The sequence below is a fragment of the Myxine glutinosa genome, chromosome 7 (assembly GCF_964187855.1).
Source record: "Myxine glutinosa chromosome 7, kmMyxGlut1.1, whole genome shotgun sequence".
Lineage (NCBI taxonomy): Eukaryota > Metazoa > Chordata > Myxini > Myxiniformes > Myxinidae > Myxine > Myxine glutinosa.
Window position 1 is genome coordinate 25,564,718 of NC_136267.1, and position 26,659 is coordinate 25,591,376.

Here is a 26,659-nt window from a genome sequence, read left to right on the forward strand (position 1 = left end):
TCTACTGAGTGCCATTCTACTTTGTTCTGTTTTGCCAAGTGTCGCTCTATGAGTGATTTTATATTTATTGTTATTTTTAAAAATGCTTCTGTACACCGCCCTTGAGGCTCGATTTGCAAGCCACTGTCTCCAATTCCAATAGAAGAGACATAATTACTCTTTTATGGAAAATGTTTTTCGAGTTTGTTTTATCCTCAAAATAGACCATAGTGAACAAACATTTGTATAAAAAAAGATCAGCCTTCAAAACCTACCCTTACCTTATGAAGGGGAACAGATATCTGTACAAACACACAAACTGACATTGTGGTTTCTATGGTGAATTATTAACATCCATTCCTACCAGGTGAACGCACCTGAAAGGTTGCTGTGGCGCACATGGTTTGAAGCACGAAAGCACTGTCTTGCACAAGGTGCAGAGTTGGCGAGTGTTCAGACACCCATGGAGGCACGCCTGCTCGGCATGAATATGCAAGTTCTCACATTTTTAGTTCAATATTTTTGCTTTTATGAATATACTAAGATATCGTAGTTGTATTGTTGTTTATTTACACAATCTAAGCTTATGGAAGAGCAAGGTGACAGAGGGTATGACCTGACAGTGGGGCAATGGGGCAACAGTTGGACACAATAATCAAGGACAGAGAGAAAAGAGGAAAACCAAATAGGAACAACATGAGCAGGAGGAACAACAACAGGTAAAACGAACAGGAAGAAAGAGGAAAAATGAAAAAAAAGAGGAGGTGTGGAACCCCTGCAATGTGTGGGTAAGAGGATCGGTTTAGGAAGGATTAATGGTTGCAATAAAAATTGGTCGTAAGGATAGGGGATGATTAACGGTGGCAGTGCACTGCCTGCTTGAAGCTCTGGAGGGAAGAGTGGCATCGAACAGCTTCTGGAAGGTGGTTCCACAGAGGGGAAAAGTGGGGATCATAAGAGTTGAGATGTGCATTCAGCTTGGATTTTGGAAGTTTAACTATAAGGGGATCACCAAGAGAACGGATTTGCTTTGGAGGGTAAGACGGTTGAGAGAGAAGATGAAGCTAAACCGGAGAAGAGGCGTTAAAAAGAAAAAGCCACCGACCTGCTTGCAAAGTGATAAAAAACAAACTTTGTACTTTTGACCTCATCATAGGAGATTCCACAGAATGCAGGAGAGACCCATGGGATCCTGGCTTGCAGTGAGAGAGAGAGACCGATAGGATCCAACAATGAAGGTTGCCTTGTATGCCACTGGCAGAGAGCTTGGCAAACAATGTAGAATGGTAGACTGTTGAATGCCTGAGATATGCCCATGGAGAGATGGTCCTGACTTTTCTTTGAGATTTAGGACCGCTTTTGCTGAGTTGGGACATTCTGCGCTATCCCAGGCAGTCTGCAGAGATGCCATTTGAGGTGAGGGATGGAAAATACAAGGAGCATACACCACAGATATACTGTACTTGACCAGATGGTACTGTGACTTTTAGGAAGGAGACTAACTGGATAGTTCAGCATTGATATTTGCAAGATTATGTTTTCTGGCTTGCCTCAGGATTGACACACACTTATTGCGAACTGTACAAAGTGACCTGAAGTTGCCCTCAGGTGAGTAAGCTTTCCATATTGAGAAAGCAGACTGCTTGACCCCAACCACCTCCCCCATTGGATTTGGTGTACCAGGAAGGATAGATAGGTAAGCCACAGACAGGATGGGATAAACTGGTGCTGGAGAGAAAGTAGGCTTTTGTGAAAGTTTTCCCAGACTAAGTGGTTGCGGAGAGATATATAAGAAGCCAAAGGTGTTCTAGTGGACTATTAATGGGTAGTGTGGCCAATGGGGAATGTAGATATGTTGACATAGACAGCAACACCATCTCCAGAACGGGGCAGGTGCCTGTCAAAATGGAAAGGCGGATAGTAAAGGTAAAGGTAAAGGTAAAGGTAATAGTAAAGGCGAATAGGAAGGAAGAGACACGGAGGAATCGAAGACCCTTCGAAAATAAAGTTTCTGTTAAACATACAATGTCCAGAGCTGCAACAGTATCCTCAATGGAGAGATATCGGTGATATCAGGAAGCTAAATGTGGATTTCTCAGCGGTTTATACAGAAATAGAGTGGAAATAATGATATGGTTGCTCAAAGTTGGTTATTGAGAGAATATACTAACTATAAATATTATTTAATTTTGTTTAGCGTTCTGATTTTTGTTATTTTAATTTTGAATTGACTACATTTCTCATTTTCTCTCCTTTTCTAAACAGTGTCAAGTCTATCAAGCACATTACATGGGTCGGTTTGATTGATAATGACAAGGACAAAAACTGGGTTTGGTCTGATGGATCCGAGGTACGTCCGCAACTTCTAAAATCCACTGATCATTACATTTCATAGTTTAATTTTTATTTTTTGTAGAATGTCCAGATATTGCATAATGTATTTTTCAGCAATTTTAGACACCCACCACCCCCTCACTTCTATGCCCTGTAATGCTGGGTTAACCACCCACCCACATTCTTGTGTGTTGCATAACATATAGACAAACCCTTTCCAAAAGACACTAGAATAAGTGCTGGCAAACAAGAACTTCACTTAATCTGCCATCTGACAGATGACACACTCATTGAGTAAGCCGTAAGGTAACACCACACCTCCAAAGCATCAGTGACAGTTCATGGTGAGGCCAGGAAACAACCTCAGACCAACAGGTCAAAGGCTCGAGCTATCTCTGAGCTCGATCATGTCATCCAATCAAGAGAGACACTTCAATTCACTGGTGACTTCCAGATGTGGAACCACGAGTAATATATTCAGTGATTCCAGGCAACCTTGAATCTGGTATCCCCTTATCCAGAAAACAACATAATTGTACACAGTATTATCTTTAAACAATTATTAGCCCCCGTTGGACCTAGTCCGAAATGGGGGCTTGTGGGTTTGGTCTCGTCCGTGCGTCCGTGTATCCGTACATCCTCGACCATATCTCGGAGATATATGGACCGATTTTATTTGTACTTGGCACAACAACAATACATGACGGTGTACATATGCACATCATTTTCTTGATTGCTGACTGGCAGCCATTTTAGTTGTAAAAGAAACCCCAATGTTGAACACGTCCTCAACAATTTCTCGGAAATGCATTTCCCAATCTAGTTCAACTTTGGCACACAGATAATTAATGATGGGTTATATATGCACGTCATTTTTTCGAGATCAGAGCCAAAATGGCCGACTGGCGGCCATTTTGTTACTTTAACGTGTCCCCATCCATTTCTCAGACATTTTCTTCAAACTTGGCGCAGAGACAATACATGAGTATACAAATGCAGAAGATTTTGTTTTGTCATCTGACCAAAAATCGCCGACTGAGGGCCTTTAACTCCACACAGCAAAATTACTAAAACCACGGCGGGGCCTGTGACATTTGATCTTTTTCTTCGTGTTACTTATGTCAAGTATTTATATAATTTTTTTGGTCAGTAATTTTATCTGCAGACATCCGATATAGCTTGCCATGAATTGTTTGACAATTTCTTATCTGCACCCTTCTCCATCTTCTCATATCTGATCTTCCTTTGAGTTCTCGTCTAAATATTTGTACAACTATCCGGAAGCTTGTGCCACGCTACTCGTCCACAAGAGTTTTTTCCTACCACGATTTTCAGACCACAGTATTTTAAAATTTAACCATTTTCTGTGATAACCTGCAGTTTAATACAAATCTATGGTCCTACAACAAGCCAGACAACGTGCAGAACTCTGAATATTGCGGTGGACTTCTGCCGTACTATCGTGGTAGATTGGATGACTTTGACTGTGAGACCGCTCATCCCTGGATCTGTGGTATACGGAAAGGTATTCTGCAACACTCACAAAACTTATCACCACTCATGTAAACTTAGAAACCATTTACATATTTCTACAAATAAAAATTAGGATAGGCTGTGTTGGGGGGTGTGGAGGGGAGGCGGAGGAAGGGTGAGGGTGGGTTGTTGCAATTTTATGTTTAATTTGAAAAGAAAGGCCCAAGGAAAGTAGGAGGGGGAATTTGGAAACGCAATTTCCTTTGTTGCTTGTACCTACAGCTTGGCTGCATGTACTGAATGCTTACTCTTCTGTTCTTCTCTAATGGAACGTATCATCTAATTTTTTGTGTTGTGCTTCCCACAGGTTTATCAATCAAACCTATAATGGAGTTGAATCACACATCAGCAGGTACATGAATGTTGTATTATTGTAAGCTGTTGTTACTGTGGTAAAGTGGGTCAAGGAATGAAATGGGTAGAATAATCTCTCTACAAGAGAGAGGATCATGGAAAGTCAAGGTTAAATTGACAGTGGGGGTAGAGGGGCAGCAATTGGGCACAACCACCAAAGGGATAAATGATCAGGGAAGAGAGAGAGAGAGAGAGAGACAAAGAGAAATGAGCAGAAACACTAAAAACAGGAAGGAATTGAACGGCACTCAGTAGAGAGCATACCTCCGCCTTGTTGGCCATATCACTCAATGGTGAAGAATCACTTTAAAAAAAAAAATTCTCATATCCGAATCCATGTTCAGCTCTTCACCAAAATCGAATAGATTCTTCCTTGTCACACACACAACCTGTCCAACAAATTCGTCCAAATCCATCCATAACGTTTTGAGATATGTATCGCAAAAAACGCTATGTATCGTTTTTTGGCCCTATCTCCCAAAGGTGAAGAATCACTTTAAAAATTCTAGTAGCCGGATCCGAATCCAGATCTTCACTAAAATCTAATCATTTTGTCCTTGTCACATACGCTACATCTCTGCCAAATTTCGTCCGAATCCGTCCACAACCTTTTGAGATATTTTGTTCACAAACAAACGGATGAAAAATCACTCATAGAGCGACACTTCGCAAAACAGAACAAAGTAGAATGGCACTCAGTAGAGCATCCTTTTGACCTCAAAAATAATTAGTGGTTGAATTCAGTGACCTGACAGACAAACCTCTTCAAAGTTTAAGTTTAAGAATCATTGGAATCTCCCGCGATGAAGCTATCTCTGAGGGCCTTTCACTCACTCACCGCAGGCAGGTAGGTGGTCTTTCTGTCTTCTACCGACTCCTTTCCGGCCTTGCTCCCCCAGCTCTCTCTGTGCTCTGTCCCCCAAATATTCCTACAGGTCGCACAAGATCTGCCAGCAAGCCTCTGATGGTTAAACTGCCGAAATCTCGGCTCTCTGCTCACCTTCACTCCTTCATTCCTCTTTTCTCCCGCCTCTGGAACAAACTCCCACACTCTCTTCAATCCCACTCCTCCCTCCAGGTCTTTAAAACAGCTGTTCACCACCATCTCTTATCTCCCCCCATCCAAAACCTTGATCTTTTCTACCCCCACTAATTCACCCCAGATCCACCTTGTTTGTAATTCCAACTTCTTTCCTGGTAGTCCTGGCAGTGTCCATATGTTTTATGCCTCTCCCACCCCCTTTCCCATGCCTCCCCCCAAAGCCCTCTCCCTCCCACAGATCTCTCGATGTCTCCATGTCTCTCGGTTCCTGCTCTCAAATGTTGTGTTTGTGTCCTTCCCCCTCTCTCCCCATCTTGTCTACCGCTCCCGATGTTATTTGTTTTATGTGTCGGTTTGTCGGTTATGTGTCGGTTTGTCAGTTTGTCTTTCTGTGTGATAAATGTTCGCTCTTTCACGAGCCTCGATCTTGTATACAAAAAAAAAAAAAAAGTTAATCGGATGAAAATTGAAAATTTTAGAAATTTGGCCTATGTTGACCTTTTGGGCCTTGCTGATCTCAAAAATAGTTGGTGGTTGAATTTACTTAGCCGATATGTAAATCCTTTTCAAATTTCAAGTCAATCGGATGAAAATTGAGGATTTTAGTAATTAGAAAAAAAATTGGTTGACCTTTGGCCTATGTTGACCTTGTGACCTATGTTGACCTCAAAATAGTTGTTGGTTGAATTTAGTTAACTGATATGTAAATCCTATTCAATTTTCAAGTCAATCGGATGAAAATTGAGGATATTAGAAATTTGAAATTGTTGTTGCCCTTTGGCCTATGTTGACCTTTTAGCGTATGCTGGTCTCAAAAATAGTTGGTGGTTGAATTCAGTTAGATGATATGTAAATCCCATTCAAATTTCAAGTGAATCGGATGAAAATTGAGGATTTTAGAAATTTTAAAAAAAGTGGTTGTCCTTTGGCCTATGTTGACCTTTTGGCCCTTGCTGATCTCAAAAATAGTTGGTGGTTGAATTTACTTAGCCGATATGTAAATCCGATTCAAATTTCAAGCCAATCGGATGAAAATTGAGGATTTTAGAAATTTGAAAAAAAAGTGGTTTAACTTTGGCCGATGTTGACCGTAAAAATATATAGGATTTTGTCGGACCACGAACTCTACCATTTGGTGAGGTTTCGTGAAGATCGGTTTAAAATTGCGACCTGCAGGCAAGTATAAGTGAGCGGACAGACAAACACGCACACACACACACACATACACACACACACACGCAAACAAACAAACCGGAGCGATCAACATACTTGCAAAAAAAAACAACATTTTAACATAAACATAACATAAACATAACACTTCCATCCACCTTTGGTGGTGGAGGTAATGAATAAAAGATAAGAAAAACGACAAAGTTCCAAATATTTTTTATTCGATATTTTGATAATTCGTGCATGCGTCCGTCTGAGTCTGAATTCAGCCCATCTTTAATATATCGCCACCCTGAGGGCCGTTTTAATATTGTGCCCCCAAATGGCCTTCTGGGCTTTTTTTTTTTTCTTTTTTCTTTTTATACTGAATCGAGGCTCGTGAAAGAGCTAACATTTATTCCACAAACAAATCAACCAGACAAACAAAACATACAAAAAGAGGGAGCGGAAGACAAGATGGGGAGAGGAGTGTCGTAATGGTCAGAACATCCACTCTGAATCTTGGCAGCTCGAACCTCATTCCTTCCAAAGACTTTTAAAATGGTACATGCTGCTTCATTGTTTGACGGTCAGCATTTGAAGCATAGACCACGGACAAAACCCCAAGGTTGGCATCCATGGGGAGGAGGAAATCTTTCTTTAATTGCCCCGCTGACTGCGGAGAGAAAAGTGATGTCATCAATATGGTGTTTCCGGTACCCAGATCTCAATCCCGGAAGTTTTTGTCACTTTTCCCAAGCTCAGCGGCTGTGTTCGTCTGAAGTCCAGTGTCGTCTCATGCGGTTGCCTGCATTTAAATGCGTAATTTGTTTTTGCAGCTCTTCCATGAGGATGAGACCATGTAAAAAGTACGATCTGTTAGATAAGATTTCAATCATTCAATAGCAAGTCAGATGATCACGTAATACATAATCGGTAAGTATAAGGAGAGTAAACTAGATGGTATTCATAGAATACCTACTCCGCACAGTCAACTTGGTGCGAGCCAACTCTTCTATTTTTGAAGGGATTTTTCTTTGATCCAATATGCCTGCCAGACCACGTGAGTGATGACATCATAAATTTATATTCTCTAATTTTACTCAAGAAATTTCAAACTGATCAGATTAAGCGTTGTTCTTGTCGAATTATGACGTCATAATTAAGGCACCAATGACGTTATCGTTAACAACACTTATTCCCCATGCAGAGTTCTTTACAATGAGCCACGTTTCATTTTTTTCCTTGGAGCGGTTTCAGAGATATAGAGATGCAACGTTTTTTCGTTTTTTTAATGGCCCCTGAACCACGTCGTGAACTATGACGTCATAATTATCATTAAAATATTCTACAGGAGGGGGCGCTCCTATGGTGAAAATTTTGTCTCCAGTGGACTAACAGTTGTAGGGAATTTTTTTTTAATACAGATCAGATCAAGCGCTGAACTTGTCGAATTATGATGTCATAATGAAGGCACCGGTGACGTCATCATTAAAATATCTTATTCACCATGGGGAGTACTTGACAATGAGCCATGTTTCAATTTTTTCCATTGAATGGTTTCGGAGATATAGAGGCGTAACCTTTTTCCAAGATGGCGTCCATACCATGTGACCAAGCACGTCGTAATTATGAATAAAAACAATTGTACAGGCGGAGGCACTCCTATGGTAAAATTTCATGTCAATTGGACCGAAGCGAGATCAGACCGAAAAACGGTTGCCGAGAAAATGAATTTTTATGAATGCAGACGCGCACATACGTACGCCATACATATGCAAGCACCCGATTGCTTAACCCCTATTTTCGCTTCACGAGTGCAGGGTAATGATACTTGATCCAGTTTGCACAGAATATTATTTGTGCCATTCGGGGATGACGGTCTCAGTGCTGCACAGCTTTGTGGAACCATGGTAATATAACAATGCTGTTGCAAGGATTCCAGAAGCTAATTGACAATGGCATGTTGTGAAATCTTGGAAATGAAAGCTATTGGAAAAATTTGACATTTTCCATTGCCACCACAATCCCCAGATCTCGATCTAATTACCCCGGCACGCGTAGCAAAAGGTGGGGTGAAGCAATTGGTTCACTTCTGTATGTCCTTCCACAAATGTCAGTTTATGATCAAGGAACAACGAATTAATTTAAATTGAATGTAATATTTTGAAAACGAATGGGAAAACAAACGTAGTTTCGCAGTACTTTGACTGAATTCATCCTGATTGTACATGCGCATGGAGGACTGAGATAAATAAGCTGTGAAGCCGCTTCAATATTTGACTATGTCCTTCCATCCGTCCGTCAAAGAAGAAGAAGAAGAAGAACCTTTATAACCCACCGTGTTTAATTCTAAATGGTACTAAAGGGTAATTCTAATGGGTTTCATTCGTTTCTAGGCTTTACGTATTTTATATTAAAAATTCCAAACTGAACCACTTCCTTCGGACACAGGTGCAATTTATTTTCAGTCTGGATCTGACAGTCAAACAAAATTTAAAATCATTCCAAACAGGAAACTTACTGTTTTTTGAGGACGTCATAGAGGACACAAATAACAGACACAGATAACTAATGTAAGTTGTTACATAGGGTGGTGTAAAAGATACTGCGTCAACAGCGGTAAACTTCCGTCAATCATTTTTTATACGATTTTTAAAATCTTTTTTTTATTTCAATATAATTATATACTTGAACACTGTAAAACACAAATGCCCTTCTTGCTGCTTCCAAAAACCTTCAGTTTTGCAGTCGTACTTGGACATGTTAAATAAGGTGGTGTTTAAGAAACTGCATCAATGGCGGTAAGCTTCAGGAATTCATGTTTTTATACAATTTTTTTTAAATGTTAATTTTATTTCAATTTAATTATTTACTTGAACACTGTAAAACACAAATGGCCTTCTTGCTGCTTCCAAAAACCTTCAGTTTTGTAGTATTTGGACATGTTAAATAAGGTGGTGTAGAAGAAACTGCACAAAGATGGTAAACTTCCGGAATTTTTTTATATGACCCTTAAAAAAAAAAAATTTTTTAATTTAATTATATACAGTACTTGACCAATTTAATTATTGTATGTACTTGAACACCTTTCTACCCTTTAGAGTTTAGACCATTTTTCAGACACTAAGACCTTCACACCTTTCAATACCCTTCAGACGCTTTGGATCCTTTTGAGCTTTTTAGACGTTTTAAGAGCCTTTAGATACCTTTAGTCAATAAATTACACCATTTGAACTCCTTATACCTTGTTAGACCCATAAGACCTTTTCCAGCATTTATACCTCTCCATCTTTCAACCTTTTGACCTTTACACCTTATACACCTTTTCAGCCTTTCAGACCATTTTTTAAACCTTTCATTTGCAATCAATGATCTTTCACTTATGACATCCTTCCATTTATTTGCCACACAAAATGCACCACAGTCCTAGGAAGGGCCTGCAATGTCTGATTGCTCTTTCTAGTTTATTTATCTACCGCTTTGTAAAGTTTGTTGAGGTGAGTTGTTAATTGTAAAGGTTGCATAGAGTCAAAATGTATGGTATGAGTATTAATATTGTTGTTGGATTTTGAGCCATGTGAAAAGATCGTGAGGGTTCAGGAAATGTTAGGGTGCTCCAAGATGGAATCTTTTTTTCCAAATAAAGTAGGAGAATGATTTAATTGTTGCAGTTTCAAGTGATGCTTTACAAGGGGTATTTTAAAGTACTATCCTAATTCTACTATCCATTGTTGAACCCCCAGAGAACATTACGGAGAACAAATGGTATTTGTTCGGCGACTATGAATACCTCTTCCGATTGAACAAAACAGAAGGATTCCATGTGGCACAGAAGGAATGTATGCAGGAAGGAGGAAACTTGGCTTCCATTCACCAAGATTCAGAGCGCAGATTTCTTTGGAAAAAGGTTTGTTAAAGAAAAACGGTCATAAATGACCAAGTGATGTCACCTTCTCGGGGCATTGAATGATGTATGGAGACTTGGTGCATGCCTAAAGTCACATGATCCTACTTGTTAGCTCACCTGGAACATAAATTGGTCAGAGGAGGTGTTAGCATCACACGCGTGGTGTCCGTCATTCAGGCTGTATGTAAACACTTGGGACTTCTTCTCTGAAACTACATACACTATTTTGATGAAACTTGAGCACAACCTTCATCATCAGTGATGCACGTTTGTTCTCGGCCTAAAGTTTGTTCTCGGCCTAAAAGTTTGTTCTCGGATTCAAAGTTTGTTCTCGGCCTAAAAAAAATCGGGGTCTAAAGGATCCAGGTATGACCTGCCCCAAAACAGTTATTTGCATTCTTCTCGGAAACTACACACAATTTTCGATGAAACTTGAGCACAACCTTCATCATCCGTGATCTACTAAAGTTCAGGATGGAATTCAAATTGTTCAGGAACAAATTGGCTGATTCAATGTGATGCAATATAATATCATGAAAGATATCTCATCTTACTTAAATTAGCATCAAAATGCTGCTTACCTGAAAGGACTGTGCAAATCTAATCATTGCTTCTTTATATATTTTTTTAGTTCATGTTTACTGATCACAAGGCTTTCTGGATCGGGCTCAACTTGGACTTCGATGGACATTTTTGGTAAGGTCAAAACTGAGCATCATTTTGCGGTGATATCCAAAGAAAAGCTTTTGATTTTTTTTAACTTTCTTTGAATATTGCTGGTGTGTGTGTGTGTGTGTGTGTGTGTGTGTGTGTGTGGGTGTGTGCGTGCGTGCGTGCGTGCGTGGAGAGAGAGAGAGAGAGAGAGAGAAATATAAAACGGACAAATATACATTATACAGGGTGCTTCAAAAAAATGTTAACACTTCTCAGAAATACAGTCCCATAAGTGTTAACTTTTTTTGAAGCACCCTGTATAATGTATATATTGAAGCGCGATGCTGCACGCGCTAATGCTTACGCAAGGAGCAAGCGGACAACGCGGTTCATAAAAGAGTCTTTATTGAAAGTACTCAAACTGCAGCACTGAGCTGCTCCGGGCTGCGCGCCCCATGTATATCTTGAGGCCACGCCACTCTCTCGGGCGTGGCCGCCGCCCACTTGATGCGCAGAATGATGTCACCACGCCAGTGGGCTTTCGTGTCCGCCACACGCGCCCCCCCAGAATTCCCGCGCACCTGGAGGGCCAGTTTGCGGGGCAAACGGATGACCCGGCCGAAGCGCCCCCTGGCGATCGGCGGCATCCGGGGTGCAGGGATGCCAGGTGGGATGCCTCTGGCTGCCCCTGGGATGGGTGCAGGACCGGGGGGCGGCGGGGCTGGGTGGTGCCGGGGGTCCGCCCGCAGGGTGGCGGCCCCGACGCGGGGGTCGGGCCACTGGCGGTGGATGGTCCACGTCGAGGTGGGCCGGCTTGAGGCGGTCTACAGAAACGCGGTCAGGAGTACCGCCGATGTCCAGGGTGAAGTGCTTCGCCCCGGTCTCCAGTACGCGGAAAGGCCCGTCGTACGGGGGCCGCAGTGGTGTCTGGTGGGCATCGTGGCGGACGAAGACGTACTCCGCCGTGCGAAGCTCCGGGGCGACGTGCGTCGGTGGGTGCCCGTGGCATGCCGTTAGCACCGGGGCGAACCTCTGGGCGGTCTCTTGCAGAGCGGAGCGCTGCTGTGCCGCGGACCATGGTGCCGTGGAGTCGGGGAGGAACTCGCCCGGCACCCGCAGCGGTTGCCCGAAGACCAACTCCGCCGCGGATGCGTGCAGGTCCTCCTTGGGCGCCGTCCGGAGGCCCAGCAGGACCCAGGGGAGCCTATCGACCCAGCCGCCGTCGCGGAGGGTGGCCCGGAGCGCGGCCTTCAATGAGCGGTGAAATCGCTCACACAGGCCGTTAGCCTGGGGGTGGTAGGCCGTGGTTCGGTGCAGCCGGACCCCGAGCCCCTGCCCAACCGCCCCCCAGAGCTCCGAGGTGAACTGGGGGCCGCGGTCGGATGAGATGTCTGAGGGGGCACCGAACCGGGCGACCCAGGCGGCGATGAAAGCCTGCGCGACGTCCGCCGCCGTCGTCGACGCCAAGGGCACGGCCTCCGGCCACCGGGTGGTGCGGTCCACCATGGTGAGGACGTGGGTGAAACCCCGCGAGGGAGGCAGAGGTCCCACCAGGTCCACGTGGACGTGGTCAAACCGGCGTTCCGGCACCGTGAATGGGGCCAACGGGGCCTGGGTGTGCCGGTGCACCTTGGCGCGCTGGCACGCGAGGCACGTCCTGGCCCAGCCGCGGACGGCCTTCCGGAGGCCATGCCAGACGAACTTGTCGGCGATCAACCTTTGGGAGGCCCTCGCGCCCGGGTGGGACAGGCCGTGGATGGCGTCAAACACCTGGCGCTGCCAGCCCGCGGGCACGATGGGGCGAGGCCGCCCGAGGGAGACGTCGCACAAGAGGGCCGCGCCTGCGCCGTCGAACGGCACCTCGGTGACGCGGAGGCCCGTGACGGCGGTCCGCAAGGCCTGGACGTCGGGGTCAGCGGCCTGGTCCGCTGCCATCCGGGCATAGTCGATGCCGAGGTGGACTGCGTGGGTGACGGCCCGGGAAAGGCAATCCGCCACCGGGTTGTCCTTCCCCGCGACGTGCCGGATGTCCGTCGTGTACTCGGACACGGTCGAGAGGTGACGCTGCCGCCGGGCCGACCACGGCTCGGTGACCTTGCCCATCGCGAAGATCAGCGGCTTGTGGTCGACGAAGGCCGTGAACGCACGGCCCTCGAGCAGATGGCGGAAGTGCCTGACCGCCAAGTGAAGCCCGAGCAACTCGCTGTCGAAGGTACTGTAACGGCATTCGGGCGGGCGAAGCTGCCGGCTAAAGAACACCAGCGGTTGCCAAGCTCCACGCACCCATTGCTCGTGCACCGCGCCCACCGCGTAGTCCGAGGCTTCGGTGGTGAGGGCGATCGGTGCATCGGGCGCCGGGTGCGCGAGCATGGTGGCATTAGCCAAGTCGAGCTTCGCGCCCGTGAACGCCGTGTCCATCTGCTCGGTCCAGGTAACGTCGCCTTTGCCCGGCTTACCTCGGAGAGCTTCGTGCAGGGGGCGCAGGAGCTGGGCGATACGGGGCAGGAACCGATGGTAAAGGTTCACCATGCCCAGGAACTCCTGCAGCCCTCTGATCGTGCGGGGGCGCGGAAACCCCTTCACTGCCTCCACCTTGGCCGGCAGGGGGACGGCTCCGTGCCTGGTGACACGGTGCCCCAGAAAATCGATTACGGCAATGCCGAACCGGCACTTTGCGGGGTTCACAATCAGGCCATGCTGGCCCAGGCGTTCGAAAAGCGTGCGGAGGTGGCGTAGGTGCTCTTCGCGGGACGCGCTGGCGACGAGGATATCGTCCAGGTAGACGTAGACAAAATCCAAGTCGCGCAGGACGCTGTCCATCAGTCGCTGGAACGCCTGAGCCGCATTCTTCAGACCGAAGGGCATCCACAGGAACTCGAAGAGTCCGAATGGCGTGATGACCGCCGTCTTCGGGACGTCCTCCGGCCTGACGGGGACCTGATGGTAGCCGCGTATGAGGTCCACCTTCGAGAAGAAGGACATGCCCGCCAAACGGGCGGAAAAGTCCTGAATGTGGGGGACGGGGTAGCGGTCGGGAGTGGTGGCGTCATTGAGACGGCGATAGTCCCCGCACGGTCGCCATCCCCCGCCGGGCTTCGGCACGATGTGCAGCGGTGATGCCCAAGCACTCTCCGAGCGCCGAACGATGCCGAGTCGCTCCAGGGTAGCGAACCCCGCTTTTGCCACCGCCAGCTTCGTCGGCTTGAGGCGGCGTGCCCGGGCGTAGACCGGTGGCCCGACGGTGGGGATGTGATGGGCCACCCCGTGCTTGATGGCCCCCGCCGAGAAGGTGGGCCGCGTGAGGGCCGGGAAGCCGGCGAGGAGGCGGGTGAATTCGTCCGCTGCCGGAAGCGTACAGATCAACGTGGCTGGAACCGAACCGTTCGGCAAGCCGCTTGACAAGCCGCTCGGCGAGCCGCTCGTTGAGCTGCTCGACGAGCTGGGCAGCGCACAAGCGAGCGAGCTGAACGTCTCGGCCTGGACAAGACGTCTGCGCCTTACGTCGACCAGGAGCCCATTAGCGCACAGGAAGTCCACGCCAAGCAGTGCCATGGGCACGTCGGCGGTGACGAACGTCCATTGGAAAACCTGCCCTCCGAACCGCAGAGAGAGGCAGCGTTTTCCGTACGTACGGATGGGCGTCCCGTTCGCGGAGTGCTTGTCTGACGTACCGGCGGGAACGACACTCACCTGCGCTCCCGTGTCGCACAGGTAACGGCGCCTGGATAAGGTGTCCGTTATGAACAGCAGGCTGCTCGAACGGCCGGCGCTCATCGCCACTATTGAGCGCCGGCCCGGGCGTTTCCCGACCTGTTGAAGGAGCATGGCGGATGACACTGCCGAGCCTCGTGGCCGAACTTGGCGTGGAACCAGCACCAGGTGGTGGAGCTGGAGGAGTGCGGCTGGCTCCGCCAGGCCGGTGGAGTTGGCGGTTTTCACCGCGGCGGTGGGCGGGGCGTGGCGGCGGTCACGAGGTGCGTATCAGCATGCTGCGTATGCTGTGTAAGCTGATGCTGTGGATCAGCATCATCAGCAGCATCAGCCTCGAGGTCCGTGACAGCCGCACCGACTCTCGCCCGCGTAGCCGAAGCCGCGAAGTACCTGTCCGCCTCGGCTGCCAATGCTCGGGGTTCCGTTAGCACGGTCCCGGCCAACGCGAGGCGAACCTGCGCTGGAAGTTGGCGATGGAAAAGCGCCCGGAATAGAGAACCGGGGGCTTCGTCGCCCAACAGTGACAGCATATGGTCCATTCGGACCGACGGGCGCATGTCGCCGAGCTCGGGGAGATCCAGGAGGCGGTCGGCCCGTGCGTCGTCCGTGAGGCCGAACGTGGCTAGGAGTAGCCGCTTGAGTGCCTCGTACTTGTGGCCGTCCGGTGGGTGGCGACGACGTGGCAGTAGTGCGTGTCGTCGCCGGTGAGGCGCCGAAGCTGAAATTGGGCTTTGGCTTGGACGAACCAGACTTCGGCCTGGGCCTCCCAAAATTCGGGAAGTTTAATCGACATTGCGTTGTTGTTTGCCATTGCAATGGCGTCGTGTTCGGAAGGATCGCTACGGCAGATCCAACGTCGAGGTCACCATATGAAGCGCGATGCTGCGCGCGCTAATGCTTACGCAAGGAGCAAGCGGACAACGCGGTTCATAAAAGAGTCTTTATTGAAAGTACTCAAACTGCAGCACTGAGCTGCTCCGGGCTGCGCAGCCCATGTATATCTTGAGGCCACGCCTCTCTCTCCGGCATGGCCGCCGCCCACTTGGTGCGCGGAATGATGTCACCACGCCAGTGGGCTTTCGTGTCCGCCACAATATATATATATATATATATATATATATATATATATATATATATATATATATATATATAACGTTTGTGGGGGGTAAGCAATACCTTAGTCCAAGTAGAATGCTATAGGTAGTGTGCTCTGACTGTCGTGAAAAAGAAGACACCCCGTGTAATTAGGAAATTCATTTAGACCGGATGTTGTGTAAGTGTATCTTCGTCCCCATGAGAGGGGTGGGGTATGTTAATTAGCGAGGGATTAATAATACATCCCCTGTCTGTAATGGTCTATGTTATTTTTTCCTCTGTTCCTTATGACACCAGCAGCACACACATTGTAAGAAATCTCCCATTAACCACACTAAATAAAAACCAACCGGAAACAGGACATTGAGCACTACCGTGGATAACATCGACTTGGTGAGCACAGAGGCACAAAAGGTCCGTGAAGCCATGCCCAGAAGAGCAGTGATTGTTCCGGGATCTTGATTGGCACAAGGACTGGTAAGATGGAACTTGCTGATAGGAGCGGACACGGAAACGTCGTGGGATGACGTCAGAGCCTCGCGTACAAAACATTTAGGACGGCGGACATTTTTTCTCTCGGGTTCTGGATCTGGTGGTGAACGGTCGTGTCCTGACATCGTTATTCTTCTTTGTTTCTCGAGTCCTGGCTTTTGACAATGAACAGTCGAGGCTCTAGACTTCCTTGCATCGTCTGGCTGTGGTGTTGGTGTTGGTGAACGAGATTGTGTGGACAAGCGTGGCTGGAAGAGCGAGCTACGTGTCAAGGCCTATTGCGCGCCAATGGGCGCGTTTTTGCGCGCAAAGACATAGAGGCCTCAGACGATCTTTGACGATTCCTGACGATATTCAAGAGCAGCTCGGAGCTAAGTGCCCACAAAATAACACACATTTATTTTTACAGTTATATTTCCCTTTGTATTCGGGTCTGTGTTTTATTTGTGAATATATATTGTTACGGATCCATCACTTCCACCTTTGTTGTTTTTATATACTTGTAGGATTTTTAGTTTCAGGTAATATTGTTGTTACGATTTTTGTGTGAAATGGAGATGACTTTAGTAAATGGTGAAAATAAGTGTTTGTGAAGGAAAAAGGAAAATGCTGCAAAGAAACCAGGAAGAAGAGAGATGGGAAAGGGCAGAGAGGAGGCGAGGGCTGTGAGTCACGTCGAGGCTGAGCGGACTTTTTATATTGGTCGCGAATGAGTTGAGGCTTCCCGTGAAAGGGATTGCCCGCGACAGGCGCGACATCGTCCTATATTGTGATTTCAATTACATCTGTGTCTCATGTTTTATTACCAAGCGTGAGTTATTGTTAGAGAACAAGCAAGAACCTCCATTACAGGCTTATACGCCATTTTGTCCTCGAAGAGGCTGTCCGCTTGGTGCATCTTGTTTTGCCATTGGGATTTCCATATCGACCTCACCGTGTGGATTGCCGTTGGTTTACCTATCGGCTCAATTCCCATATCGGCCTCTCACCTTGCAACTCCTCATCCACACCTGCGCCAATACCTGCCTGTTGTTTTGCCGTTCGGCACAATTTCGACCTTCACCCCGCGTGGAGATTCGTGCATGGACTTTTGGAATGTTACATTCCACTCACGTTTGGCGTATCGTGAGTTTATTGCTTTGAGAGCATTGGGGAATGATGGTGCCATCATATTATGTGTTGTTCATTTGATGCACGTGATATTCTCATTGTACTATCTTTAATAGTGTTATTATTGTGTATTTGAGAGTTTTTACTACAATTACTTGTTGTGTTCTACAATTGCATTGGTGTGGTTTTACCATGGTTTATTAGAAAACACAAAATAACAAATCTTTCTGCTGTGTTCCCGCTCCAGACTCTGAGGTGCACCGTAACCGGGGTTTGGGGAGGTAATACGTAACAATATATATACATAAATATACACATATATACATATACCGGTAAAAGGAAAAATTTCTCTCACTTTCTCTGTTTGTATTTTATGCACGGCCACATCTTTTAAGTTACAAACTCCAAACTCGGGGTACAAATGCAACTTTGTGTGGGGGGTAACATAGGCTATGTTGCCGTGGCCTCACGCAGGGGTGTGGAGGTATGGGATGGGGGAGCATGAATTCTCTATGTAAATGTGTACCATGTAGCACCACCTGGTGGTGGCAGGGAGTATTACAGTTTCCTTTTTTACCTGAGCAATGCTGAGGTTAAAGCACTATTGCTATGTATTTAAGAAATTTGGATTTGAGATCAAAAGTTAAATATGAGGCAAGAGTACAGAAGATCAGCTTTTATTTTTTGGTATTTCTGTGCATATGTTTTATCATTGTAGAACAATACCACTCACCCCCTCCGTTCAGTCCCCCCATTTCATATAATATCCACGTGGAGACTGCGGTAGCCCAGACAAAGCGAGTATCACACTTCCAGCAGCTACCACCTTGATGCAGGGGAATACTCAAAAGGGTTACCTAAAGCTTTCTTGACAAGCCGACGTCAAGTGGTTGCCAAAGGCTGGTTAGCCAACAGGGATACATCATGCGCTATATATTGTCAGGTCAGAGGTGTCCATTAACACAGACCCCTCTGAGCTGGGGGTGTAAGTTAACGCAGACCCCCACAGATTCCGAAGCAGTGTTTTAATTTACTTTTTTCAATCTCACAACTACTATCCCTTAAGGATCACCCAAATAGCAGCCGAACCTGGCGGTGCAACGTGAAGGAGTTAAACAGCAGGAAAACGTCTCTTATAATTAATATGGGTTTATTGCAAAAATAAATATAGAAATAAAAGTAGTCAAGATGATGTCAAAAAATTGGACAAACCAACTGGTAAACAAACACAAGTATGGATGATGGGGCACACAAACTTATGTACAAGGAGAGAAATAACCCACGATGGCACCAAAAATAAATACCGAAAATAAATAAAATAAAATATTTGTAAATATGTTTAAGTGCAAATCCTGAAAGTTTGAAGTTTTTCTCAAGTGTGTAACACCTGTCACTAAGGAAGCCCACTATAGGAGCCATTTCCACAACAATATATATATATATATATATATTGTTGCAGTTTTGAGTTTGTACAGTGAGTTTAATAAAGGTTAAAATTTCCCCCTCATAGTTAGTCACACAAGGGGTTGACTCAGCTCAGCTCAGTTAGTTTCCCCCTCATAGGGGGTTGACTCAGCCTGTCATCCTTCCGAGGTCGGCTAAATTGAGTACCAGTTCACTGGTAATTCCCTGTTTGTCGTAAAAAGGCGACAAAAAGGGTTGGCGTCAGGAAGGGCATCCGGCCGTAAAACATTGCTTCAAAAAGGGGACCGAAAAACAACAACAACAACCACGGTCCCCGAAAAAGGCCAACCCCCGCTTGCAGGGAAAAATGGCCTCTAAAGGTGGTTTTATAGTTAGTCACACAAGCAACATGTAGCCTCGCAATAGTATAGTTATGTCTTAGTATTTGTGAGCTTAGTCCTTTTCCATTGTTAGTTCTGCGTTGAGTAGAGCCAGGAGAATAGGCCCGACTTCTACCGACTTTCCAGCTACCCTAAGCCTCATGCCCCTTTGCGCTAACTTTGGTTCATTTTGGGCGAGTTAACACGAGGCAGGCTAGGAAGGTCGGGGCAGAGCCGAAGGCGGAGTGGCAGAAGCGCTGACGGTAAGCACGAGCCGCCAATCAGGGCTCAGAGGTGGTGGTGGCGGCGTTGCGTCAGAGGGCGTGTTGAGAAGGTTCGAAGGGGTTCGAGAAGGTTCGGGGGCGTAGCTATAAAACCCGCTGCACCCCCGAGAGGACTCACGAGAAAAGGACTCGATGCAAAGGACTCGCAGATGAACGAAGAACCCGATAGGACTTGCAGCGAAAGACTTGGTGAGCAAAGAACTCGCGCGCACTGACCAACCAGCTGGGAGGGTCGTGGAAGAAGAGTTGTGAGCATCCGAGAACTGTACCAGATATGCGGGCGAAGCCCGACGCGCATGAACCAAAAGACGCGGTTTTATGAGTGATGCTCGGTTGAGTTTTAGGCCGATCGCTATACGGCGCATTAAGACGCGCGAGTGAGGAAATTGGCTGTGTAATCGCCAGCCGCGCTGAGAGTCCCGTCCTTTACCGTTCCACCTCGTTATCTGCCTTGTTCGGGAGACACGCTATGAGTTCCTGCCATCGTCTGCTGCCATCTTCACGGGACGTGCTGGGACCGTGGATAACCGGACAGGGGCTGTCTCTGGGCGACCACGTCGATGTGTTGGCTGAACATCTACCCGTCTGCAATCCCCTGTGTGAGTGTGACGGGCCCGTTGTCTGTGAATAAGCTAAGACTGATTAAGGCTGCTCTGTGTCTCTGCATCCCCGATCATTGTAAATACGTGTGGGAATAACTAAACCTGTGTTCTTCCTCTCTTCCATTCGATCGTTTCTGTGGTTTCTTCATTGGCTAAGCATGGTACGAATAGGATCGTTCAAATCGGGTTCCACTAACTAAGACTGCACGGACCACGTGGTACTCAATCCACTCGGCGTACTCAAACCACACGTGGCTCGTGCGAGGCTTGCTTCCTCACTTCCAGGGCGGCGCAGGGAATTAGGTACGAGCGAGAATTGGTCCCGAGACCCTACTCTGCGTTTGTCCGGAAGGGACGTATCAAGCCTCGGTTCAGCCAAGCCCAGAAAGAACAAGGGGATTAATCCCCCCTTGGTAAGGGGAAGAAGGGTGGCGTAGAACCGCAGCAATATATATAGATATATATATATATATATGTATATATATATATATATATTGTTACAGACGCGGTTGTGGATGTTAGTTTACCGAGCGGTTTGGTATGACCGCGTCTGCACAGTTTACCCGATTATGCTCGAACGTTGACTAAGTCGCGCTATGCTAAATCAATGATGGAAAAGACACAACGGCTGGGATTAAAATGACACGACACCAAGGGTTCAGTTCTCAAGACCTCCGGAGGAGGTTATAATATTGCGGAAGGTCAGATTACAGGAATGAGAGGGACAGCATAGAAAGGCAGGCACTTAGACACACTCTTATATTAGCCCCGACAGACGACAGATAAACGGGACAAAACTGACTCACACGGGGATTGATGGCAAGGAAAGCGGGTAGTCGATGGCTCAAGGTGCACTCTTGGCTCAAGGACAGAATCGACCCGCTCCGGTCCAGAGATGCGGGAGGTCTCACTCAGCGCTCGAAGGTGACTTTCTTTCTCCAAGCTGGGGGCGCATCTGACCTCACATCCGGTAAGTGGCGGCGCATATCCGGCGGGGAGTGACACGCCCTCGGCTCGTTAGCTCCGCCCCAGATGGAATCGGCCCGTTGCTTCTCATTGGGTGCGTGCGGGGGGGTTACCGGCTCCGCCCTTGACGAGGGGCCGACAGCCAGCCCCTTCGTGGTAACCCCGTGGGCGCACATGGCAATGGCAGCTAACCAAGCCGGAGTGAGGACGCACACTCCCCCGCGCCGCGCCCCTCTGTTGTTGTAGTTGTTGTTGTTATTGTTGTTGTTGTTGTTGTTGTTGTTGTAGTTGTTGTTGTTTCATGGGGAAGATGGGAGGAGGTAAGGGGAGGTCCTAAACTCACTACTGGTGCCATACAATCACATTCTGGTGCAACGAAGAGTCAGAATTAATGGAAACGAGTCCTTAACTGACATAGACTAAGAATAACTAGCAAGATGTCCTATAGTTGTCTACGTGAGATGCGGTGAACCTGGGCACGACATTTAATGGGGGAAAAAGGGGAAGGTCGGTTCTACAGAGTGTTATTTACAGGCAATGGGACTAGGGAATGGGGGATTGGGGATAGTTGGGGAGTATTGGGGAAATAGGGGAGTATTTACAAGCGGATATTGAGGCCAAGTCCCATATCCGCAACATTGCACCCTTCTCTACCCTCGGGGCGTCCCGACCCGATAAATTTTTACCTATTTTAGTGTGGCACTCAGATGTAGTTCCCTCTACTATTAACTCTACCCTGAGTGCGACAGTTTTACAGATATTCACAAATGAGTAAATATGTCCCCCTGCGACGTTGCACCCTTCTCCTCACAGAAACACGCCCACAGGATAACCGAATCGCGGAAAGAATTCGCAAACTAAACATACAGCCGGTAGGGAGCATTATTTACAAGACCGCTGATATTTACACTACGATCCAGGACCTGTTTTTGGAGGAACACATGCAGATGTTATGCATAGAGAGAGCACGCATGCCAGCATCGATACACCAACCCACGAGTGCTCTGTGGCCTGACGGCCTTTAATAATGTGCAGAGCACCCCTTCCAAGCACCGAAAGCACCACCCCAAGCACCAGTCAGCACCATCCGGTGCAGTCACCATTGTTCAATGAATAAAAATAAATTCAACAACCCCTAACCCTGCAGGTGTCTCTTGCTCTTCGTGTGGTGCACTTGGCCTTCTGGCTTCTTTCAAAAATAAAGAAAGGCGCCGACCGCGTCCATTTCTGTATTGTGGCCTTCAGTGGTGTCAACTAAAAGTGGTTCACCTGTATGGCATAGGTGCCACGTTGACCCATAGGTCCATCCATGGGTGGTGCTTGGCCGCAAAAGAACTGCGGTCCATTGTGGGTGGCCAACAACATTGCGGTCCATATGGTGTATCGATCCAGGCAGCAAGCAGCGAAAGTGCAGGCCCACAACTGCGGAACCAGCACCTCTCTCTCCTCTCTCTCTACCCCAAAGCCAGATCCTCGGAGGTGGGAGACAAAAGAAGAAAACAAGTGAGTAAGGTGGTAAGGGCGCAAAAGTGCACGCAATGTAAGGTAATGCACACTGGGGGCACATGGGAACCAGGTGAGACAGGTACGTTCCTACCGTACGCCCCCCCCCCCCCCACCAGGTAACCTACATGGCCCCTCCCTTACCCCTTACTGTATCCACAAAACACAACACTACCCATAAACATCTACTTTACAAATCAACAAACATCCCTACTGTCTTCCCCGTTCCTCCCATAAACCAAATTCGTCTTCTCTCCCTCCTAACCAATCAAATTTGCCATTTTCAACTCCCATCAAAATTTGCCATCTCCAACTCAACATCATAATTTGCTATCACCAATTCATCATCAGTCCCTCCTAGGGAGGGAGAGATGGAATCACCCCAATGTCTCATCCACGTCGTGATGCGTCTCACAAATCCAATAGCAGTCCTTACTTCCTGCAACACAAAACAAAGAAAACACAGGTGTGGAGTCATCATCATCACCACAGGTAAGTGGCTGCGTATGGTGCGACAGGTTCATCAATCCTAACTATTTCCTAAATGACTTTAACAACTTTACACTACCCGGGGTCTTTCTCCGGCCAAACCATTGGCCCTCTTACACTATGGGTTCTAAAAACCAATTCCCATTGGCCAAACTGTGGTGCTTTTCAATTTGGGGTCTCACTCCCCCGATTCATCTCCCGGTGCCTTCGCACAATTTCCGGGCTGTGGCGTGTACCTCTCCCAGCGGGTCTACCCACCTGCACACCCCCACCACTGCAGTTGCCTCCGAGCTTACCTGCTCCTTACCCTAACCTAACTACCTGGGGAAGGCCCTCTGGCGCTCTCCCTACTCGGTGCCCTCTCTGGCACTGGGCTACCCGGGTCCGTCCTCCGGATCCTCCGGCCCCATCCACAACTCTACCGGCTCCCAGAGCCCACCTGCGGCCTCACTTGGCCGACATCCTCACAGTGGTGGAGTGCCCAACCCACTACACACACTAACAGGCTACACGCCCAGCCATTTCCACAACACTAATGCACCCATTCACAACACCATTCTGCAACCGCACCACAGATGCCAATATCCAACCACAATTTACCTGTACCCTCTACCTAACACTTACACTACCCGCCCCGTGTATCCGTGATGGGGGTCCACTCTTCCCCCATTCACACCTTCGCACCATGCACACCACTCCGTACCACTTACTCCAACTCTCTCCACACACCTGTACCTGCACACCTGTGCTCACACCTGGTGCCACCCGCACCCTTCTCTCCCCAAGCGCATTCGCGCTGATCCACAACACTCATTACTCACACACTGCTCCACACACCTGTCCAGTTGCACACCTGTGCAATCACACCTGTTCAATTCTCACACACACAGCATCATCTCAGCTAACTACTCCCTTCTGAAACTTGCGCTTCCCAGTCGTCCCTTTAAACTATTGCGCTCCCACGTCATTATCATCCACACTAATCTACCTGCGTCCCCACTACAGGTATCAGTCACTAACTAAACTTAACGTCACCTAATGTCATCTTTCTAGATCCCTACAATATAACCTAACCCACCCGGGCTAGTTTTCACTGCCATACACCCCATAAGCTATTGCTCCTTTGCCCCCACTATGGGAAGGGTGGCAGGGATGCCCCCCTTACCCACCGGGCCCATCGCTCACTACCAATTTTGCACATCAAATTTCAACAAATTAAAAATTTGCCAATCCTACTCATCATCTGCCAATCATTACTGCCAATCCCTTGCCAATCATCAAATTTTGTTTTTCTCTAATTTTGGGTCCAAAACACTAACCTCATCACCCAGTCTACTCACTAATGCCTCTCGGTGCGCCAATTCCTATCCAAAGCCCGGCTTCGTAAAGCCAAGCCATGAATGCGGGTTGTTCTGTGCCAGCGGCTGGATGCGTCCGGCATTCGGTGCAGGGACGGGGGCTTACCCGTGCCGAGATCCCACGCACCATCTCGGCGTGGAGCCATCCATTGTCCCGATCTCGACCTGCCGGAATACCTCAACAAAAAGTGGTCGCCATGACGACCCTTCCTATCCAGCCGCCCGCTCCGCCTAGTGGAGCACGGACGCGGCCGTCCAAAGCGAGGCCCGGCACGCACCGAGGGCCCGATTCGGCTAAAAGTCGCTCTAACCTCTAACCCGGTTACCTTCGATGCCTCACCTGCATGCTTACACCCCGCAGCCCGCTCCTTGCTCACACATCCAGCCGTTCCCATGCTCCTCGTACCTTTCCTTACACACCCAGGTACCCTCATTCCACTCACAGCCTTGGTCACACCCCTGACCACCGAACACTTTGGCACACATTCGTTGGTAGCACACCTCACCAACACACCTCTTCGCACCCCCTCCTCGGTCACCTCCTCTGTGACAATCACAGGTGTGCTCTCATTCGCACACCCAACCACGTGCCTCACTACCAATTCCAGCATGCATTCCCACTCACGCTCTACCATTCCAGGTGTGCATCCTTCCATCCCAGGTGTACATCCTCGCTCACCTGTCACAACCAACTCACTCTCCTTGTCACTCTCACTACTCTCACCTCCATTCTTGACAGCGCACTCACCCTTACTCCCCATGCACCTGTCCGTCACACACCTTTCTCGCACACCCTCCTGCGCACACTCTCCCGTCACACCCTCTGTAACACTTACCACACCGCGCTTCCATGTGCTCCCTCGCACACGCGCTACGACCGACTCACTCTCACCAGCACCCTCACTCCTTGGCACGCACTTTTTCCTCACACACCCCAGAGTCGGACTTTCTTGCACACCTCCTTTTTCGCACACCAGACCTGTCGCACACTTCACCAACGGCCTCTCACGAACACCCGGGTCTATCTCGACCCCCAAGCTTATTAAATCCCCTGGCGCATCATACGCACGACCATATTGGTCACCACTTACACCGGGTCCTCTTCCTCTTCGCTTCTCCTCCATCACCTGCGAATCCCTCATCCGGTTAATGAGCACATCATCACGATCCAAACACAGACTTTGGACCAATTCTTTTATCTCCTCTTTCATCTCTTTCTTATCCCCTCTCCGTCGCTTCTTAATTTCGCTCATCCCTTCTTCCACTTCTTCTAGTTTCTGCTTCACCTCTTTTATTCCCCGGTACGTCTCCTCAAGCTCGTCCTCTAAGGCTACCTTGACCGTTTCCAGGTGCGTCCTCACCTGCCGGTCCTTCGTCTCCATTACCTCTCCCACCTCGTCCAACCTCGCTGTCAGTCCCTCACGTACCATCTGACATTCCCTCTTTGTCGCTATTAAGTCGTTTTTTATGTCGTTTTGTGTCGCTTTTAAACCTCCTAATACCGCAGTGTTCCTTTGAACCTGCTCCGTTAGTCCTTTTCATCCCTCCGTCAGCTGTTCCACCTCCTGCGTCAGGTCCTCTATGCCCCCTTGTAACTTTACAGTCCCCTTTCTCACCTCCTTCTCCATGTGCTCCTTACAGTGCCTCACCTCCTCGCGCACTCCTCCGACCTCCTCACTCACTCCTCTTCTGATCTCCTCTCCCATCACTTGCATCTCCTGCCCAGATGCCACCCTCATCTGCTCCATTTCCTCCCTGTGAGCATCCAGTTTGGTTTCTACCCCCATTCTGACCCCCTCTATCTGCTGCCCCATTTGTTTAACTTCCCTTTCCGCTTGGTCCCTCATGTCCCTCAATTTGCCTTCCATCCTGTTTTCTAACCCCTCTAACCCATCTTTCACTCCCTCTATCTGATTCTCCTGGGCAGCCATTCTATTTTCTACCCCCATTAACCCATTTTTCACCTCTTTTATCCCATTGTCTAACCCCTCAAAATTTTTGTCTACCTTCTCACCGGTACCCCTCGCTTCGTCCCTCATTACCCCCATTTTTGCTTCTAGCCTCTCCATAAGGGCCCCCATTTGCAGGAAAAAAAGGTTCGAATCCACCAGCGTCACTGCCACGGTCGCGGGCGTGGACGCCGTGGCCAGCGAGGCGCCATTTTGTGCGTCTGCTACCCTCGCTGCTTCGCTCTCCTCACGTCCCTCAATTTGGTCCTGGACCGACCCTGCCTCACTCTTCTCTACCGGAACCCAGCTGTCTTGATCCGCCATAGCGCGACTTTCAAAATTCGGGTTTTTATTTTCGTAA

At 48.1% G+C, this 26,659-nt stretch overlaps 1 protein-coding gene across 2 annotated transcripts in view; it reads left to right on the top strand.

Moving 5' to 3' along the window:
- Window positions 1-26,659, top strand: part of LOC137412181 (macrophage mannose receptor 1) — a 234,998-nt gene that overhangs the window by 138,764 nt on the left and 69,575 nt on the right. For both annotated transcript variants that reach the window (XM_068097464.2, XM_068097465.2), the window contains 6 exons: window positions 347-471; window positions 2,245-2,329; window positions 3,694-3,838; window positions 4,154-4,198; window positions 10,138-10,301; window positions 10,933-10,997. In XM_068097464.2, coding sequence (XP_067953565.2) covers window positions 347-471; window positions 2,245-2,329; window positions 3,694-3,838; window positions 4,154-4,198; window positions 10,138-10,301; window positions 10,933-10,997 — 629 coding nt within the window. The remainder of the gene's footprint in view (window positions 1-346; window positions 472-2,244; window positions 2,330-3,693; window positions 3,839-4,153; window positions 4,199-10,137; window positions 10,302-10,932; window positions 10,998-26,659) is intronic.